Source organism: Nerophis lumbriciformis, linkage group LG15, assembly GCF_033978685.3.
Source record: "Nerophis lumbriciformis linkage group LG15, RoL_Nlum_v2.1, whole genome shotgun sequence".
Lineage (NCBI taxonomy): Eukaryota > Metazoa > Chordata > Actinopteri > Syngnathiformes > Syngnathidae > Nerophis > Nerophis lumbriciformis.
Window position 1 is genome coordinate 12,608,857 of NC_084562.2, and position 22,298 is coordinate 12,631,154.

The 22,298-nt window shown below is 36.0% G+C and overlaps 1 protein-coding gene across 1 annotated transcript in view; it reads right to left on the reverse strand.

Moving 5' to 3' along the window:
* luzp2 (leucine zipper protein 2) overlaps positions 1-22,298 on the reverse strand; it is a 433,448-nt gene that overhangs the window by 7,142 nt on the left and 404,008 nt on the right. The window contains exons 10-11 of the mRNA XM_061974821.2: positions 14,204-14,308; positions 5,924-5,998 (exon numbers count right to left, since the gene is read on the reverse strand). Of these exons, the coding sequence (XP_061830805.2) occupies positions 5,924-5,998; positions 14,204-14,308 (180 nt within the window). The remainder of the gene's footprint in view (positions 1-5,923; positions 5,999-14,203; positions 14,309-22,298) is intronic.

The window sequence follows — 22,298 nt, forward strand, 5'->3', positions numbered from 1 at the left end:
CTAGCAAGGTAGCTGTGTGTACATATTGCATCATTATGCCTCGTAGTTTGTTTACATGTACACATTTCTCTGACACTGCCACAGAAAGTCGTGTTTTATGCCACTCCTTTTTTGACTCATTTTGTCCACCAAACGTTTTATGCTGTGCGGGAATGCACGAACGTGAGCTTTTGTTGATGTAATTGACTTGTGTGGAGTGCCAATCAGGCATATTTGGTCACTGGCATGACTGCAAGCTAATCGACGCTATCATGCCAGCAAGGTAGCTGTGTGTACATATTGTATCATTATGCCTCGTAGTTTGTTTACATGTACACATTTCTCTGACACTGCCACAGAAAGTCATGTTGTATGCCAACCCTTCTTTGACTCATTTTGTCCACCAAACGTTTTATGCTGTGCGTGAATGCACGGACGTAAGCTTTGTTGATATTATTGACTTGGTAAGGTAGCTGTATGTACATCATTATGCCTCGTCTGAGTTCATTTTAATTTCCTTTACTTATGTCCTCTGCGTATTTAATTTATATTTGCATTTCAGATAATTGTTTGTGTGCCATGTTGTTCCAGACCACAGCAAACATTACCCGGCTTGCCTAAGATTGTCATGAATCCATTTGAAGAAGACAGCCTGCCGTTTCCTTTAACTTGGACACACACATATATACCTTTGGCCAGTCAAAGCCAGGAATTTCCAGGAGTTATCTCACCCTCTGAGAAGCCTCCGATTTACTAATGTTTTCCAATGTTGTAGAAATGTGTAGAATAAATATTACATGTCAACATTTCTGTCAACGAAGATTTGCATCAGCCTGCGACCACATACTAATTTTGACAGTAGGCTAATATAGACACTTACATCAGGAGTTGCCTTCATTATAAGACTTATATAAGGCATTTCATTTTTTGCAACTCCAGACAGATATATATATATATATATATATATATATATATATATATATATATATATATATATATATATATATATATATATATATATATATTATATAATATATATATATATATATATATATATATATATATATATATATATATATATATATATATATATATATATATATATATATATATATATATATATATAAATAATATATATATATATATATATATATATATATATATATATATATATATATATATATATATATATATTTTTTTTTTTTTTTTTTTTTGTATTTTATTTTTTATTTTTTGGTCCAATATGGCTCTTTCAACATTTTGGGTTGCCGACCCCTGCCTTTCCCTAAAGACTTGCTGGATCCCTTCCTGTACCTTCCAATCCTCAGATGCAAAAGTGTCTTTGAGTTTTTGAAAAGCGCTCTATAAATAAAATCTATTATTATTATAATCAAACAGTAATGTCAGATTCAATTAAAAACAAGTGGTGTGGTTTAGGAAAGTCACTTTTCTGAAGTATATTTCTGCAAACCTCTAATGAACGATGTTCATACTAAGCCAAAGTTTGTTATTTTTCTCCACTGTTGCTGACATTTTACGTAATCCGGCTGAAATCTCTTCTGTGAGTATCTTGAGCCGTCAGATGGTCGCCACATCAGTGACAACCAGACTGTGTGATCACCCTGCCGGAAGGCATGTGTGACTAGCAGAAGACATACTTCTTTTTTTTTTTTTTACATATCGCAAGATGCAGCATCGTATTTAGTGCCAAAAAACAAACAAACGAACACATTTACACATCAGAAGAGACGTCACGTTGAACACGAGTACGCATAATGAAGCTAAAGCTGTGACAGGAATATCGGCCACATTAAAGCGGACTGGTCCTCATAGACCTGAATGCAAATCACTACTAATCAAACTGTTTGCAACAGAATGGATGCTGCAGAAAAAAGGACAACCCGCAGCAGAATGTTGCAAACAAAACGTCGTCTAAATCAGTGTTTTTCAACCTTTTTTGAGCCAAGGCACATTTTTTGCGTTGGAAAAAATTCGGAGGCACACCACCAGCAGAAATCATTAAAAAACGAAACTCAGTTGACAGTAAAAAGTCGTTGTCGTAAGTGTTGTATATGAATTCAAACCATAACCAAGCATGCATCACTATAGCTCTTGTCTCAAAGTAGGTGTACTGTCACCACCTGTCACATCACGCCCTGACCTATTTGGACTTTATTGCTGTTTTCTTGTGTGTAGTGTTTTAGTTCTTGTCTTGTGCTCCTATTTTGGTGGCTTTTTCTCTTTTTTTGGTATTTTCCAGTAGCAGTTTCATGTCTTCCTTTGAGCGATATTTCCTGTATCTACTTTGTTTTAGAAGTCAAGAATATTTCAGTTGTTTTTATCCTTCTTTGTGGGGACATTGTTGATTGTCGTGTACATTGTGGACGCCGTCTTTGCTCCACAGTAAGTCTTTGCTGTCGTCCAGCATTCTGTTTTTGTTTACTTTGTAACCAGTTCAGTTTCAGTTTCGTTCCGCATAGCCTTCCCTAAGCTTCAATGCCTTTTCTTAGGGGCACTCACCTTTTGTTTATTTTTGGTTTAAGCATTAGATACCTTTTTACCTGCACCCTGACTCCCGCTGTTTCCAACATCTACAAAGCAATTAGCTACTGGATGCCACCTACTGATATGGAAGAGTATTACACGGTTACTCTGCCGAGCTCTAGACAGCACAGACACTCAACAACAACACATCATTTGCAGACTATAATTACTGGTTTGCAAAAAATATTTTTAACCCAAATAGGTGAAATTAGATATTCTCCCACAGCACACCAGACTGTATCTCACGGCACACTAGTGTGCCTCGGCACAGTGGTTGAAAAACACTGGTCTAAATCCCTTGCCATCAAAAATGGACCTCTTTGTTTATTAATTATCTCAAAGGAAATCATTACAAAATGTTGACACACAGCAACTAACCGAGTTCATCATCAAATTATACGCTTACTCAAGTCAATGATGCAAACCAACAATACTTTAAGGGGAACTTTTTGCCTTTCAATTAATCAATTAAACTATATTAGTATAGCACTTTTTGTACATATATAATGTAGCACAAAGTGCTTTACATTTAAAAACAAATGAAAAACAGTACCTTCCGTACTCATTGCATAATCACACCCCCTTCCCACAAGTGTTGTCCCGATACTAATATTTTAGTACTGGTACCGGTACCAAAATTATTTCGATACTTTTCTGTACTTTTCGGTACTTTTCTAAATAAAGGGGACCACAAAAATTTGCTTTATCGGCTTTATTTGAACAAAAAAATCTTACGGTACATTAAACTTATGTTTCTTATTGCAATTTAGTCCTTAAATAAAATAGTGAACATACAAGACAACTTGTCTTTTATTAGTAAGTAAACAAACAAAGGCTCCTAATTTAGCTACTGACGTATGCAGTAACATATTGTGTCATTTTCCATTCTATTACTTTGTCAAAATTATTACAAGAAAATTAATTATTAATCTACTTGTTCATTTACTGTTAATATCCGCTTACTTTCTATTTTAACATGTTCTATATACACTTCTGTTAAAATGTAATAATCACTTATTCTTCTGTTGTTTGATACTTTACATTAGTTTTGGATGATACTACAAGTTTGGGTATCAATCTGATACCAAGTCGTTACAGGATCATACATTGGTCATATTCAAAGTCCTCATGTGTCCAGGGACATATTTCCTGAGTTTATAAACATAAAATACATGTAAAAAAAAAACGAAAGAAGATTTTGTGATGTTAAAAAATTTCGATGTACCGTATTTTTCGGAGTACAAGTCGCACCGGAGTATAAGTCGCACCCGCGGGTAATGCGTAATACAAAGGAAAAAAACATATATAAGTCGCACTGGAGCCCGGCCAAACTATGAAAAAAACTGCGACTTATAGTCCGAAAAATACGGTACTCATAATAGTATCGACTATATACGCTATTGCTGCAGGGAATTATGTGAAATTGTTCTGTCGTGTTTATGTTGTGTTGCGGTGCAAATATTTTTCCAAAATGTTTTTGTCATTGTTGTTTAGTCTGTTTTCACTATATAGCACATATTTATGACAGTGTTGGCATTGTTCATACTGCCACCCTTAGTGTGACATGTATGGCTGTTGAGTAACAATGCACTTCGTGTTCAAAATCAAGATGATTGTGTCATTAGTTCATTATCATCACAATGAAATCATGGTTAGACTTTGTTAACCATAAACTATATGATTTCTAACCTTTCTATTAAGTAAAACGGAACAAACTCGCCACAAAATCAACAACAACAAGATTGAATCTCCAAAAATTATTTTAAAGATTGAAATTTGCTATCAATCCCACGTGGGTGCTCGCCATTGTCCGTGGGTGCTCAGGCCCCGTAGCACCCACGGGATCGGCGCCTATGCGTCCTAGAACCAAATCTTAAATAAGATTTATAATGCAATATATAAGCAATTAAGTGCATTCCAGACAGTTAATAATAAATAGGTTAGTGTTTTTCATAAATATTATTGTCTTGTTTGAGTATTTTTACTTGATAAAGTTTTTGCTAACACTCCACACAACAAAATAACAAAAGCATGTTGGATTCCTGAGTATATCGTATCGTATCGTACTCACAGCTCCAATATCGGTATCGTAAGTGAAAAAGTTATATCGATCGATATCAATATGGAATTGGGATGCCCCTTAAAGCAGGGGTCAGCAACCCGGCTCTTTAGCGCCACCCTAGTGGCTCCCTGGACCTCTTTCAGAGATGTGTGAAAATGGAAAAAGATTAAAAAATATATATATTTTTTGTTTTAATATATTTTCTGTAGGAGAACAAATAAGACACAAACCTTCCTAATTGTTAGAAATCCCACTGTTTATGTTATACATGCTTCACTGATGAGAGTATTTGACAAGCACTGTTTGGTCCTACTAATTTCAGCGATCCTTGAACTCACCGTAGTTTGTTCACATGTACACCTTTCTCTGATGCTGCCACAGAAAAAGGTGTTTCATGCCACTCCTTCTTTGTCTCATTTTGTCCACCAAACGTTTTATACTGTGTGTAAATGCACAAAGGTGAGCTTTGTTGATGTTATTGACTTGGAGTGATAATCAGGCATATTTGGTCAATCCATGACTGCAAGCTAATCGATGCTAACATGCTATTTAGGCTAGCTGTATGTACAGTACATATTCAATCATTTTGCCTTGTTTGTAGGTATATTTGAGCTGATTTCATTCCCTTTACTTATGTTGTCTGTGTGTTTAATTTATATGTGCATGTCTCATGACACATTATCTGTATGTATTATTCTTAGACTTAATGTCATTCAAATTTGAACTTTACAGTACAGATAAGAACAAAATGTTTTTGCATTAGCTCGTTGTAGTGCAGGATAAAAGATAAATAAGGTGCAGATATAAATACATAGATTACTGTACAGATACATATATTGCACTTTTGCATATGCATCCATATGCAATATTGGCTGCATTTCAGCTAGTTGTGTATGAGCCATGTTGTTCCAGACCACAACAAACGTTCCCCAGCTTGCAAAGATTGTAACAAATCCATTGGAAGAAGACAGCCGGCCGTTTCCTTAAATTGGAACACATTCTGTGCCAATAATTTCCAGACGTAAGTCATCCTGTGAGAAGCCTCTGATTTACTAATGATTTCCAATGTTGCATAAATGTGTAGAATTAAAATTAAAATACAACATTTCTGTCAACGAAGATTTGCTAATATAGACACTTACATCATGTGTTTCCACCATTATAACACTTAAATAGGGCTTTTAATTTTTTGCGGCTCCCGACAGATTTTTTATTTTTATTTTTGGTCGAATATGGCTCTTTCAACATTTTGGGTTGCCGACCCCTGCCTTAAAGGTACCTTACACCTTTGAGAAGAACTAATGTATTACTTTGTGTATGTATTGGCTAACATCTCACCTGGTGTGGTTCTGGTAGTTGTTTCACTTGTGGAGATAATTCCTCTGTCTTATTCTGGAAACAGTCTCCTCCTGTCTGTTGGACGAGAAAGAAAAAAAACGGTCATATTGCATGCCGGGAATTGTACCAATTGTTCAGGTTAATTATAGCCAGGGTGTTTATTTACCTAAATCCCAAGGAGGATTCTGTGTTGGTATTTCCAAAACATGAACTCATTATAAATACAGTAAGAAAGACATATTATAGATATATATAGACATAAATATATATATATATATATATATATATATATATATATATATATATATAGACATAGTATATATTCGTATGTATGTTAGATTTTTTATCGCTATATTAGTCTATTTATACCTGCATTGTCTTTTCCATCCTTACACTTTCCATCATTGTAACTGAGCTACTGTGTCGAACAATTTCCCTTGTTGATCATTAAAGTTTGTCTAAGTCTAAGTATAAAACCAACTATTCACTCACTTCCAGTGTTGGGTTTGTTACTGAAAACCAGTAACTAGTTACAGTTACTAGTTACTTTATTTCAAAAGTAACTCAGTTACTATTTCGGTTGCTTAAACCAAAAAGTAATGTGTTACTGTGAAAAGTAACTATTTACCGGTAGTTACTTTTTTTTTTTTTTTTTTTTTTTTTTTTTTTAAGGCTCCCATTAATGCCCTTTTAGCCTTCATTTCAGTACTGTTATTGCACTGGAGAATAATACAATCTGTTGATCAACTTGACATGCATTTGCATCACTGAACTCAGAAAGCAATGTGGTCTACATACAACACACAAAAACAAAAATATTTTTCAAAGGGCCAATTTATTTCAGGCCAGAACAAATTGACAAAACTATTTTAAATAGCTGCAACATAATGGCACTTTAACTTTAACTTCAAGTAGATAGGATCTTTGATCCTAGGCACAAGTTACATTTAACTAAAATGTTTATTTTCTTTGTGCTCGACAAAAGAAAAGTATTGAGAATGTCTCCATGTTAAGAAACTCGACTTCTGGCTTCGTCATGATGTCTTGTTAGTTGTTATGGGAGTAGCGTATGTGTGTGTGTGTGTGTGTGTGGCCCTTTAAGAGTCACTTCGACACCAAGGGCCTGATTTACTAAAGGTTTGCGTGAACTAAAACACGTGCAAACCTGATAGCACACGTAAAGATGATCTACTAAAGGTGTGCAAAGTGGATCGCGTCTTTTAAGCGAGCAGGAAAACGCGTGCAATCCATTTTGCGCCTCGGTCTTCATTATGGAATGGATTAAGCAAAGAAATCAAACAATGTACTGATATGATCCACTTCAAGAAACTCTTCAATTTTAAAGTGTTTACAAAGTACAAAGAAGAAGAACCATGATAAACATTCTGAATTGATCTCATCCATCCATCCATTTTCAAGATAATCTTACTCATCTCACCATATGAAATATTAATTACTTCACCAAGTAGTATTTATTTATTTATTTTTATTGTTATTACTGTATATTGTGAATAAATCGAGAACAGGGAGTGGACAAAAGTTTTAGCAACTCCTATGTAAAGGAAAAGGGGTAGGATTAAATAAACTCTGCTTTTTCCTACTCCTTTTCGAACATGTTGAATAGAGAAACTGGAAATTGTGATGCATCATGTTGTATGCACGCATGTTCGAAATAAACTCAAACTCAACTCAACTCATTAATAAGCAAAATATATTCTGTTAATCAAAACGCCCACAATATGGGAGGAGAGAATGCGCAAATTATTATTTAGCACACGCAATGTGATTTATCAACGCTCATCACCGTTTTGCGAGCACCACCGTATTTTTCGGAGTATAAATCGCACCGGAGTATAAGTCGCACCTGCCGAAAATGCACAATAAAAAAGTAAAAAAACATATATAAGTCGCACTGGAGCCAGGCCAAAGTATGAAAAAAAAACGTCGACTTATAGTCCGAAAAATACGCTATATTGTGTTTTATTTAGCACCTGTCAGAAGGACGTGCAAACTTGCAGTCCCACACACAATAATTCCAATAGCAGGAAAATCGACCATTATATTCTTATCAGTTACGGAGCAGGACGGGGCTGGGAATACGTTTGAACATCGCCAACTCTAATGCACTCTATATCAGATAAATACAAACCCCATTTCCATATGAGTTGGGAAATTGTGTTAGATGTAAATATAAACGGAATACAATGATTTGCAAATAATTTTCAACCCATATTCAGTTGAATATGCTACAAAGACAACATATTTGATGTTCAAACTGATAAACTTTGTTTTTGTTGCAAATAATCATTAACTTTAGAATTTGATGCCAACAACACGTGACAAATAAGTTGGGAAAGGTGGCAATAAATACTGAAAAAGTTGAGGAATGCTCATCAAACACTTATTTGGAACATCCCACAGGTGATCAAGCAAATTGGGAACAGGTGGGTGCCATGATTGGGTATAAAAATAGATTCCATGAAATGCTCAGTCATTCACAAACAAGGATGGGGCGAGGGTCACCACTTTATCAACAAATGCGTGAGCAAATTGTTGAACAGTTTAAGAAAAACCTTTCTCAACCAGCTATTGCAAGAAATTTAGGGATTTCACCATCTACGGTCCGTAATATCATCAAAGGGTTCAGAGAATCTGGAGAAATCACTGCACGTAAGCAGCTAAGCCTGTGACCTTCGATCCCTCAGGCTGTACTGCATCAACAAGCGACATCAGTGTGTAAAGGATATCACCACATGGGCTCAGGAACACTTCAGAAACCCACTGTCAGTAACTACAGTTAGTCGCTACATCTGTAAGTGCAAGTTAAAACTCTCCTATGCAAGGCGAAAACCGTTTATCAACAACACCCAGAAATGCCGTCGGCTTCGCTGGGCCTGAACTCATCTAAGATGGACTGATACAAAGTGGAAAAGTGTTCTGTGGTCTGACGAGTCCACATTTCAAATTGTTTTTGGAAACTGTGGACGTCGTGTCCTCCGGACCAAAGAGGAAAAGAACCGTCCGAATTGTTATAGACGCAAAGTTGAAAAGCCTGCATCTGTGATGGTATGGGGGTGTATTAGTGCCCAAGACATGGGTAACTTACACATCTGTGAAGGCGCCATTAATGCTGAAAGGTACATACAGGTTTTGGAGCAACATATGTTGCCATCCAAGCAACGTTATCATGGACGCCCCTGCTTATTTCAGCAAGACAATGCCAAGCCACGGGTTACATCAACGTGGCTTCATAGTAAAAGAGTGCGGGTACTAGACTGGCCTGCCTGTAGTCCAGACCTGTCTCCCATTGAAAATGTGTGGCGCATTATGAAGTCTAAAATACCACAACGGAGACCCCCGGACTGTTGAACAACTTAAGCTGTACATCAAGCAAGAATGGGAAAGAATTCCACCTGAGAAAATTAAAAAATGTGTCTCCTCAGTTCCCAAACGTTTACTGAGTGTTGTTAAAAGGAAAGGCCATGTAACACAGTGGTGAACATGCCCTTTCCCAACTACTTTGGCACGTGTTGCAGCCATGAAATTCTAAGTTAATTATTATTTGCAAAAAAAAAAAAAAAAAAGTTTATGAGTTTGAACATCAAATATCTTGTCTTTGTAGTGCATTCAATTGAATATGGGTTGAAAAGGATTTGCAAATCATTGTATTCCGTTTATATTTACATCTAACACAATTCCCCAACTCATATGGAAACGGGGGTTTGTATTACAAGCTTGACACATCTGTTGGGTTGCTAACAAAAAAACATTAATTGACATTTCATTTCCAAAGTGAATCAGAGAAAGTCAGTCACACAAACTCATATAAACTATCTCCCCCTCAGCCTGTAGGGGCACCGCAGGAGATATGGCAGCTTTCACAAGCAAACGCAATATAAATCTTTTTTTTTTTCTTCTAAAATTGGCCCCCGTGTCTTCTTCTTATCTGTGTCTCCCTCTCGCTGAAGGAGTTTTATAACCTTGCAAAAATTACATAATCAATCGCGGGACACAAGTGAACATCGCTATTGGCACAATTTCATTACGGAACGATCCAAAACACTTTCCACGGACGGTAATTTCCTTCCGTGGGTGACATCCCGCCGCTCTCCCCCCAACTTTTTATCCGTAATACTTCTTGATAGCCACTTGTCAAAAGTCCTCATGGTCCCGTTTAGCCTCCCCTTTGGATTCTTCGAAATCCTCTCGGGTTTGACAGGCTCTGGAGAGGTTCGTTCAGCGGCTCCCCGACAGCTGGAATGTCACAATTGCCTGAATCCTGGAGAGGCTCGCCAGTGACGCCAAAACTCAATCACGAACGGTATCTTCCCACTCTGACTAACTGCTTTCAAATGGAGACCGCGTGACACTGAAATTTGTCAAATGACGCCCCGCAGCAGAGTGCAGTTGTGAGTGAAGAGCTTTTATGCTGTAAGTGCAATTTTGCAAATTATATCCTTAATGAAAAACTCTGCCTTCCGTCCGTTCATTATGTCTAAGTGCGAGGTCAGAGGGAGCTGCAGCCTACTCGAGAAGACATCTCAGGTGAGACATGAGGTCACACGGGATAGTTAACCACTGACCTGCAATTATTTTTACGACTGAGCAATTTGAATAAAGTCCGGTTTTCCTCTGACAGTCCAAAAAAATGGATTCTAGGTAACGTTTTTTTGATCGCCGAGACCAGGGGTCGGCAACCCGCGGCTCCGGAGCCGCATGCGGCTCTTTGATCACTCTGATGCGGCTCAGCAGCTTACTTGCTGAACCCCCCAATTTTCCCGTGAGACTTCCGGATTTCAGTGCCTCTCGCAGAAAACTCCCGGGATTAATATTCACCGATTTTCACCCTTACAGCTACAATAAGGGCGTGCCATGATGATACAACATTTGGCGCCCTCCACAATATGTATTAACAGCGTGCCAGTCCAACAATTGTTATACAATATACATCTTCTGCTAGCACACGTAGGTGACAGCAAGGCATACTTTGTCAACAGCCACACAGGTTACACTGACGGTGACCATATAAAACAACTTTAACACTCTTACTAATAATGCACCACACTTTGAACCAAAACCAAACAAGAATGACAAACACATTTCGGGAGAACATCTGCACCGTAACACAACATAAACACAACAGGACAAATACCCAGAATCCCATGCAGCCCTAACTCTTCCGGGCTACATTATACACCCCTGCTACCACCAAACCCCGTCCCCACCCCAACCCCCCTCTGTGCTCGGTTGAGGTGGGCGGGGTTTGGTAGCGGGGGTGTATAATGTATCCCGGAAGAGTTAGGGCTGCATGGGATTCTGGGTATTTGTCCTGTTGTGTTTATGTTGTGTTACGGTGCAGATGTTCTCCCGAAATGTGTTTGTCATTCTTGTTTGGTGTGGGTTCACAGTGTGGCGCATTATTAGAAAGAGTGTTAAAGTTTTTTTTTATACCGCCACCGTCAGTGTAACCTGTGTGGTTGTTGACCAAGTATGCCTTGCTGTCACCTACGTGAGCAAGCGGAAACACCATTCAACGTGTGGCTGATCAGGCACGCTGGTTGTAGTGGGTGCTATATGCTGTACCATCACGGCACGCATGACGCTGACAAGCGCCATTCATTTAAAACCCGCGTGCCGCACCAGCTTTCAAATTCCATATTACGGTGTGGGCAACGTGTCTGAGACCCCTGGTTAATACATAGCACAAAGCAAAAAAAAAACTTTGTATGCAGTGTTATTTCATTTAAGATTAAAAAAAAAATTTTGCGGCTCCCATTGTTTTCTATAATTTGCGAAACTGGTCAAAATGGCTCTTTGACTGGTAAAGGTTGCCGACCCCTGGCCTAGACCAGGGGTCGGCAACCCAAAATGTTGAAGGCGCCATATTGGACCAAAAATACAAAAAAAAATCTGTCTGGAGCCGCAAAAATATAAAAGCCATATTACATACAGATAGTGTGTCATGAGATATAAATTGAATTAAGATGACTTAAAGGAAACTAAATGACCTAAAATATACCTACAAATGAGGAATAATGATGCAATATGTACATATAGCTAGCCTAAATAGCATGTTAGCATCCATTAGCTTGCAGTCATGCAGTGACCAAATATGCCTGATTAGCACTCCACACAAGTCAATAACATCAACAAAGCTCACCTTTGTGCATTTGCGCACAACGTTAAAAGTTTGGTGGACAAAATGAGACGGAAAATGAAGTGGCATAAAACACGTGTTAGAAAGTCGGAGAAAGTTATAAATGTAAACAAACTACGGTGAGTTCAAGGACCGCCAAAATTAGTAGGACAAAACGGCGCTCACCAAATACTCGAATCAGTGAAGCATGTTTAATACAAACAGTGTGCTTTATAACAATTAGGGAGGTTTGTGTCATGTTTGTCCTCCTACAGAAACCATATTAAAACAATTTTTATTTTTTTTTCCCCCTCATCTTTTTCCATTTTTCATACATTTTTGAAAAAGCTCCAGAGAGCCACTAGGGCGGCGCTAAAGAGCCAGAGCCGCGGGTTGCCGACTCGTGGCCTAGACCCGTGTCGTTGGATTGACAGATTTTCCCAACCGTTTTGCAGAACAGTCAAAGGTTCTGTTTTGGGGTACATTCGGACTGCACGATTTTGAGGACAAACCTAATTGCGATTTTTTGTATCTCCAAGATCGCGATTCGATATACGATGCATATATTTTATACATAAAAATGCATAAAACTTCAAAAATAACGAGTGAAAGAAGACATGTTACTTTTAGACATAGTATTGTCTCAAAGTGCCACACATTTGAACAATATGTAACTGGATGAGGCAATTCCTGAAGGAATTGCGTGTGAATGCTCCAATGCTGAAGTTGAACTGAAATCCTGGAATTTTTTTTTTTAGAATTGTTGAAGTAGAGCACACAATTCCCAAACAGGCTGAATATTCTGAAGTTGGAACAGTTTGAATCAGATGAAAAATGTGGGAGTCGTGGAACTACGAAGAACGATTTTTAAACTTTTAAACTGTTTTTAACTTTTTATCTGCTTTTTATCCAACAAATTGCTCTTAAATTGTATTTGCTTTATCTATGTGCATATGTATGTGTATGCATATATATATATATATATATATATATATATACAAAAAAACAATACACATATTTACATATATATATGTGTATATATATATATGTATATTTACACATATATATATATATATATATATATATATATATATATATATATATATATATATATATATATATATATATATTTACATATATACAAAAGAACAATACACATATTTGCATATATATATATATATATATATATATGTATATATATATATATATATACAAAAGAACAATACACATATTTACATATATTTATATATATATATATATATATATATATATATATATATATGCAAATATGTGTATTGTTCTTTTGTATATTCACATCCCTAGTCGTGTATAGCCAATAATGTGTTGCATAGCAAGGAAGTAGTCTTTGCCATTGAGCTAAATTTACCAGTCTAGTCTCCTGTTGAGACCTACAAAGTGTTTATACTGTAAATATTGTATTTATTTACACACCAGCTGTTTGATTGTAACATGCATTTTAGTTGTACTTTTGTTTACCAAATTTGGAGGTGTTGCAATCGCCATGTACATTCGCTAATGCTAATCTATAGCATGTATAAGGCACAGCCAATTAAAACTAGCATCAAGTTTTCTTTCATCTTTAATGGGAACTACTTACCATTTTTTTGTTAACATTTTTATAAAAAATTGTTGGTATTTTGCCCAAGTAAACTTTTTTCCATAAATAATTCAATGAAGTTAAATGTAATAAGAATTATGTTAATTAATTATATAATATTACATTGTTTTGTATAATTGCATTAAGTTATATATATTTTTTTTTTGAATGGTCATGCTAAATTAGTTTTTCAAATAAAATAAAAAAAATCCAATAATTATGCTGTTTGAAATCAAAGTATTGGTATCGGATGGATACCAAAATTCCTGAATATATGAATGAATTAATTGAATAACACACCATTATTCATTACCGTTATTGATTAGTGAATAAACTAATTTTAACCCTTACACCAGGATAAATATTTTTATTTTCATTAGATCTTTTTTTAGTCTGTGTACTATGTTTTTAGAAAGCAAATTAATACAAACAGTGTAATCCTCAGATCCTAGTGAGGGACTCAAAGGGATGTTGATGGATTCCGGCTCTTGGGTCGCATCGTAGTTTAATTACTGTTAAGGCTCACCTCCTCCATCTGGCACTCTCTAACGCCGCCACTTTCTCTCCTCATTATTCCAGGATTCATGGGGGTTTTCCTCTCTGCGACGATTCTCTGAAGTTTAGAAATATCCTGTTTGGGGGAGAAAAAAAAATAGCTTGGGGTTAGAAATAACATTCAGAAATGGCTTGATATTGCAAAAAATTCTCTGAAGTTGCTGAAAGTAAGTATTATTCATATACATGTAATGCTTATAATAAACAATCACTCATTTGCTTTTTAAAATGATACAGTGGAACCCGTTTAAGTCGGTCTTGGGATTGTCGAGCAACTCGTCAAGACCTCTTCCGGCGTGTTCTTATTGTTACCATACAGTACTGTACTACTGTACCAGGGTGCAGTGTGGTCAGGGGGAGGCATGCAAAATACAAACACAATAGCATAAAATAAATATTAATATTTCTTCTTGCAGAAGCACATGTTCCAGTCTGAGTAGACTCAATCCCGAGAGCACCTGGCCAAATAGAGGGCAGAAACATGCCGCCAAATATAATATATATTGCATATTCCACACCATGAACCCGTACGACATGCGTAATGTATTTGACGTAAGTATGACATCATTGTTCTTGCTAATCCGACAATAGTCGTCTTATATAGAGTATATCTTCTTCTTCCACTGTGTTTTTGCAGTCCAGTAAAACTGCTTCAGGGTAAACATGTTATAAGCTCCACCCACTCTAAAACACTGCCATTATTTTGATCCCGTAAAAAAAAGAAGCAAAACCGGAAAAAAAAAGAAAAAATATAAAAAACCTATGAAGCACACAAAAACAACAAAAGTGTACAAAAATATGTATATATACTTTTCACACACACAAGTGAATGCCATTCATACTTAGTCAACAGCCATACAGGTCACACTGAGGGTGGCCGTATAAACAACTTTAACACTGTTACAAATATGTGCCACACTGTGAACCCACACCAAACAAGAATGACAAACACATTTCGGGAGAACATCCGCACCGTAATACAACGTAAAGACAAGAGAACAAATACCCAGAGCCCCTTGCAGCACTAACTCTTCCAGACGCTACAGTATACACCCCCGCTACGCCCTATCACCCCCCCTTACATACATACACATACAGTATATATATACATACATATATATATATATATATATATATATATATATATATATATATATATATATATATATATATATATATATACACATGTATATTATATGCTATATATATGTCTTCTATATGCATATATATGAACATATATATATATATATATATATATATATATATATATATATATATATATATATATATATATTTATACTGTGTAAAATATACATACATATATATATATATATATATATATATATATATATATATATATATATATATATATATATATTATATATACAAAAGCTACAATAAGATTGCTTACACAAAAGTATTCTTCTTTACATACTTAGATACTTTGGAGATGTCATAATTATAGCTGACAACATATCACAATATTAACGTCATTTTGGGATTCGTACCACTAATTAGCAGTGTTGCGGTAAACATGCTGCCTTTCACGCAGCTGGCTTGGATTTGGTTCCTGTTCAGTGCCTTCAGATCCCAGATAAACAGAAAGTATTGCATCACGAAGGGAATTCTGCTGAAACTGAGCTACAAAACCATGCAAAGTTAAAAACATGCAGCGACCGCCAAAAAAAGGAAGCGGTATCGCAGACATGAGAGAAATGAAATTAATTTCCTGCTTTGCACAATTATTGCTATGGTGTAACATTGTTTTGGCTATAAATGTACACCAAAACATTATGTTTATTGGGTTATGTTGTTCATACAGTAGTAGAATAACCTGCACTGGTGGGTGATAGAGACAACCCAGCAGATACAAGACATTGACACAATTTTGATTGTATATACAAAACCCAAAACCAGTGAAGTTGGCACGTTGTGTAAATCGTAAATAAAAACAGAATACAATGATTTGCAAATCCTTTTCAACTTATATTCAATTGAATAGACTGCAAATACAAGATACTTTATGTTCGAACTGGAAAACGTTATTTTTTGCAAATATTAGTTCATTTGGAATTTGATGCCTGCAACATGTTTCAAAAGAGCTGGCACAAGTGGCAAAAAAGACTGAAAAAGTTGAGGAATGCTCATCAAACACTTATTTGGAACATCCCACAGGTGAACAGGCTAATTGGGAACAGGTGGGTGCCATGATTGGGTATAAAAGCAGCTTCCATGAAATGCTCAGTCATTCACAAACAAGGATGGGGCGAGGGTCGCCACTTTGTGAACACATGCGTGAGCAAATTTTCGAACAGTTTAAGAATAACTAGACCTCCTATGCTATAGTGTAATCTTTTTTTTTTAATTCCGATGCAATACCAATAATAAGCCAATATGATATCAGCATGAGTCATAGTAAATACTTCTATTATTTTGTAGTGTGCAATGTTAGGAAATGCTTATATAGTGAAATTAAACAGAGAGCAATTGTAAGCACTAACCTACTGTATGCATTAACTGCAATGGACTTGGAATGCTGTCTTTAAACTGAAGTGGATTGGTAATTTTTTAGGTTAAGCTCATGACACAGTAAATTGAATGATACGGACGTGTTTGTCACTGGATACTTTCTAATTCTGCCTTGGAGACTTTGTATCTGCAAGTAAATTCGCAACGATAATTATCTGATCTTTGTTGACAACATTGGTAAGATGAAAAATAAACTGATGTCCAGCAATTAGCCGAGAACTCCTGAGTGGACTGGAAGGATTGTTGATTGAGGGAATATTATTTGATTAAACATCTTGAAATATATTTGTTAACCTGCTCGCAAGGGGGACATGCTTTATCAGTATCATACAGTACCATACCTCAAACCCGCTTCCAAAAGCTCTGCACTACAAAACGTGCTCATTGTAGCCATTAAGACTGCCTTCCATTATTCCACTGTTGTTTTTTTAGGTTTTTATATGTTGTGGTCCCGCGTTAATGATGCTGATTAATTAAAATGTATCTTATTATCCGGACTATAAGGTGCACTTAAAATCCTTGCATTTTCTCAAAACTCGAAAGTGGGCCTTATAACCCGGTGCGCCTAATGTACGGAATGATTCTGGTTTTGCTTACCGACCTCATAGCTATTTTATTTGGTACATGGTGAAATGATAAGTGTGACCAGCAGATGGCAGTCAAACATAAGAGATACGTGTAGACTGCAATATGACTCAAGTAAACAACACCAACATTTTATATGTTCCATTGAAAATAAAGAACATTACACACGACGCTCAAAAATCTATCAACATGTTTTATTATAATTTTGGTAAGTTATGAAGCCGCACTGCTTGATGGATTATACTGTGCTTCAATACACAAGTAATATTATGGTGTGTGTATAAGGTAAGACATTATCTGACGTTTTGTTTCGCAATAATTTGCAAAAGCAACTTTTTTTACCTTCTGGTACCTGCTGATCTGTATTTGGGATCTGTTAAGTCCTGGAAAAATTGTGCGCTTCCGCCTTTGTATTCTGTGCTGACACTGTAGTCGATAAGCTTATTTTTTCTCTCTATCTTCTTGTTATGGGACATTCATCTTCCCCTGTTGCCATTTTTAATATAAAGTAGTGTAAAGTTCTTACTTATATCTGTCAGTAAACTCGCCATGAAAGCGCTAAAACATACCGGTGTCGTGAGTTTATTTTATTCACCCAAGGAACTTTAGTTATTAGAGAGTTCCGGTTGGTTGGTTTTTTTCACGGGACACATTTCCGGCGTTGTTATTGCACTAGTGAGCCACGGATGAGGAGATGCTGCTCATTGTTGATTTAAGTAAAGTCTGAATGTCATTAAAAAAGTTAGCTCCATCTTTTGACACTTCTTCCACTCCCGTCCTTGCACGCTACACCGCTACAACAAAGATGACGGAGAAAAGGCGCTGTCGAAGGTGAGCCACGTAAATAAGACCGCCCACAAAACGGCGTATCCTGAAGCGACTGTCAGAAAGAGACCTGAAGATGATCTGTAAAACATAATCTATGCACCATTACATGTTATGTAGACCACAAGGAAGTGTTTTACATTTAGAAAAAAATCACAATAATATGACCCCTTCAATGCGCCCTATAATCCGCCTTATATATGAAAAAAGATCGAAAATAGACCATTCATCGGCAGTGCGCCTTATAATCCGGTGCGCCCTATTGTCCAGAAATTACGGCATTAATATTTATGGAGTTTATTAAAAATTATTTTTCAGTTTTAAATGTTTCAAGTCGGTGGATAAATGTTTATAGTTTAAACAGATATATATATATATATATATATATATATATATATATATATATTTATATATATATATATATATAAATTTCAGGTAAAATTATGAACTTTAAATCGTTTCTGTTACACGGTAAAAACAATGTTACATTTATTGTTCGTTGTACGTTGATCTATATTTCTTTAATGTTAATAAGGATACAATGTTATGCAGAGGTGTACTTATAACTGTTTTATAGACAAATTATACTATTTATAGTCGCGGCGGAGAGTGCAGTGGGCAAAACATTTTATTTTTAACAGATAACAACAGTTTACAAGAAAATAATTGAGAATTACTGTTTCTAAAGCTTATATATTATTTTCATGATACATATGCAGTTGTATCTAGGGAAACTTCAATTTCTAGGGTTTGGATACGTTTGAAATTTGCAATTAAACTTACACTGTGAAGAAAACCTCTATGTATATATTTATAATTGATGTAGATACAAGTTAATTAAGTTTGTGCATAGGTGGTTCTAGCTCAGAGTAAGTTATGATTTAAAGAAAAGGGGTGGGATTACATAAGTGTATACTTCTTCTCACTCCTTTTCAAATATGTAAAAAAAAAAAAAAAAAAAAAAAAAAAAGAATAAAGTCCATTGCTCATTTGTTTATTTTATTTTTTTCGTTTTTTATTCTCCACTGTTTTCATTTTGTTATTATGGCTGTTAAGGCTATAGCACTGTATTGGATCAGGCTTGCTCTTGTTTTTTTGCATATTTAAAATAAAAAAATATATCACATCATATCAAAACCTCATTTCATCAAAATTGTAAACTATATTTTAGAAAAATACACTCAAGGCGTTGGAAAAAAGACTTATCATTAAAGGCTGTTATTGCGTTAATTTAATATAATATCTCCCTTAACAATCTAAAGTGGGCCGGTTTGAGGCATGAAACTCCAGACCTGCAAAGTGTTTTTCTATTACAAAGTCTTATTTGTAACTTGTCAAAAAATAAAAAATAAAGAAATCTCACTCACTAACCTAACTGCACCAAATATGTCATTCTTTTTGAAGGCAAAATTGAGGGTACACTTACCTGTCGAAAGGAAATCAATTCTGACATATATTGAAGAGACGTCCACAGCCAAGGCTGAAGATGTGCACACAGCATTAGTAGACACTGATCTAAATGGAACTGCTTGTATAAAAGGTTTCCTTAAGTGGACCAAAAATGTCTCTTGGGAGAAAAAAAAGGCAAGACGATTTTTAAAATGAACTGCCAAAACTAATTCTATCTACTTTTAGTAAACACGACAACAACTTTTGAAACATTTTGTGTCTGCTTTAGAGGCGGAAAACTAATGCCAAATGTAAAAAATGCAATCCCACTTTTCCAATGAATACATTTTGAATACACTGCACACCAAAATTTGATTTGTTTTGTGTGCCCTCAAGCAGTGGTCGGCAACCCATCATGTTGAAAGCGCCATATTGGACCAAAGATACACAAAAACAAATCTGTCTGGAGCCGCAAAAAGTTAAAATCCTTATGTAAGTGTCATCATACTTGCCAACCTTGAGGGGGGGGGGGCGTGGTTGGGGGCGTGGTTAAGAGGGGAGAAGTATATTTACAGCTATAATTCACCAAGTCAAGTATTTCATATATATATATATATATATATATATATATATATATATATATATTTATAAGAAATACTTGACTTTCAGTGAATTCTAGCTATATATATATATATATATATATATATATATATATATATATATATATATATATAATATTTTATTAAATATATATGTATATATATATATATATATAATATTGTATTATATATATATATATATATACACACATATATATATATATATATATAATATTTTATTATATATATATATATATATATATATATATATATATATATATATATATATATATATATATATATATAAATAAGAGAAATACTTGAATTTCAGTGTTCATTTATTTACACATATACACACACATAACACTCATCTACTCATTGTTGAGTTAAGGATTGAATTGTCCATCCTTGTTCTATTGTCTGTCACTATTTTTCTAACCATGCTGAACACCCTCTCTGATGATGCATTCTGCTTCGTCTCCTTGTTGTGCGTGCAGTTGTGCACTGCACTCTCTAAAAGCCGTAGATGTTGTTGTCACATATGCATGTACAGTAGATGGCAGTATTGTCCTGTTTAAGAGTGTCACAACATTGCTGTTTACGGCAGACAAACTGCTTTACGGTAGATGAAAATGTGACTGCTGTTGTTGTGTGTTGTTACCGCGCTGGGAGGACGTTAATGAAACTGCCTAACAATAAACCCACATAAGAAACCAAGAACTCGCCTTCGATCATTCTACAGTTATAATGTCATTGGGCAGGCATGCTGTTTATATTGTGGGAAAGCGGACGTGAAAACAGGCTGTCGACACGTCAGAATTTCGGGAGATTTTTGGGAGAAAATTTGTCCCGGGAGGTTTTCAGGAGAGGCGCTGAATTTCGGGAGTCTCCCGGAAAATCCGGGAGGGTTGGCAAGTATGAGTGTCATAATGAAGGCAACACATTAAAGTGTCTCAGAGGGTTAGATAACTCCTGGAAATGACTTGCTTAAAACTGCCAAAGGTATAGATGTGTGTGCCCAAGTTAGAGGAAAGGACAGTGCTGTCTTCTTCTAATGTATTTATTATAATCTTTGCAAGCTGGCTAACAACATAGTAACATATTACATTTCTCAATGACTGCCAAATTTATATGCCAATTTCAGAAGGCCACGGTCCCCTGACACCCCTTCTCAACTGTCTATGTGACGTCAAGGCTTGGTTAGCCCAGAATTTTTTAATAATGAATGAGGGAAAAACGGAAATTTCAGTTTTTGGTCTGGCCCTCACAGTGACGTGCAGTCAGGGGAGGCAGGTGAGGCGGGGCCTCACATGCCATCATGGAAAGAAAAACAATTTAAAAATAAAAAAATAAAAAATAAATTGTTATATGTATCCAGTGATTATACTATAAAGTTATTTTCCATTTAACTTCACCAGTTTTAGATTATTTTTATTCAAAATCGCTGAATTTTCACATTTGCTGTTCAAATACTTAGAAGAGACTTGCGGTGAGTCAGCAGCCAGTTGAGCCTCGCCATGGATTGCGCAATGACTCGGCTAACTGCTGGCCTGCTGTGCAGTGAGACCGTATTGTTATATGAATGATAAATGATAAATGGGTTATACTTGTATAGCGCTTTTCTACCTTCAAGGTACTCAAAGCGCTTTGACAGTATTACCACATTCACCCATTCACACACACATTCACACACTGATGGCGGGAGCTGCCATGCAAGGCGCTAACCAGCAGCCATCAGGAGCAAGGGGTGAAGTGTCTTGCTCAAGGACACAACGGACGTGACTAGGATGGTAGAAGGTGGGGATTGAACCCCAGTAACCAGCAACCCTCCGATTGCTGGCACGGCCACTCTACCAACTTCGCCACGATATGTAATCCTCCATGGTTAAAGTCCAGGCGAGAGGGAAAAATAAACGATCGCTGCTAACTGTTGCTGCTTGTTGTCACTTATTCTGCAGCCGAGTAGTCACATGAATAATCTCTGGGATCACTACCGCCCTCTACCACCAGGAGGCGGGATTACTGCGAGCCTCAGCCAGTGTGTCTTCGCAGCAGTTTTATGATTGCTCAGCACAAGAAATACGTTACACACATACAGTTGTTGACAAAATACACTGTACATTATATACCTCAGCTAAC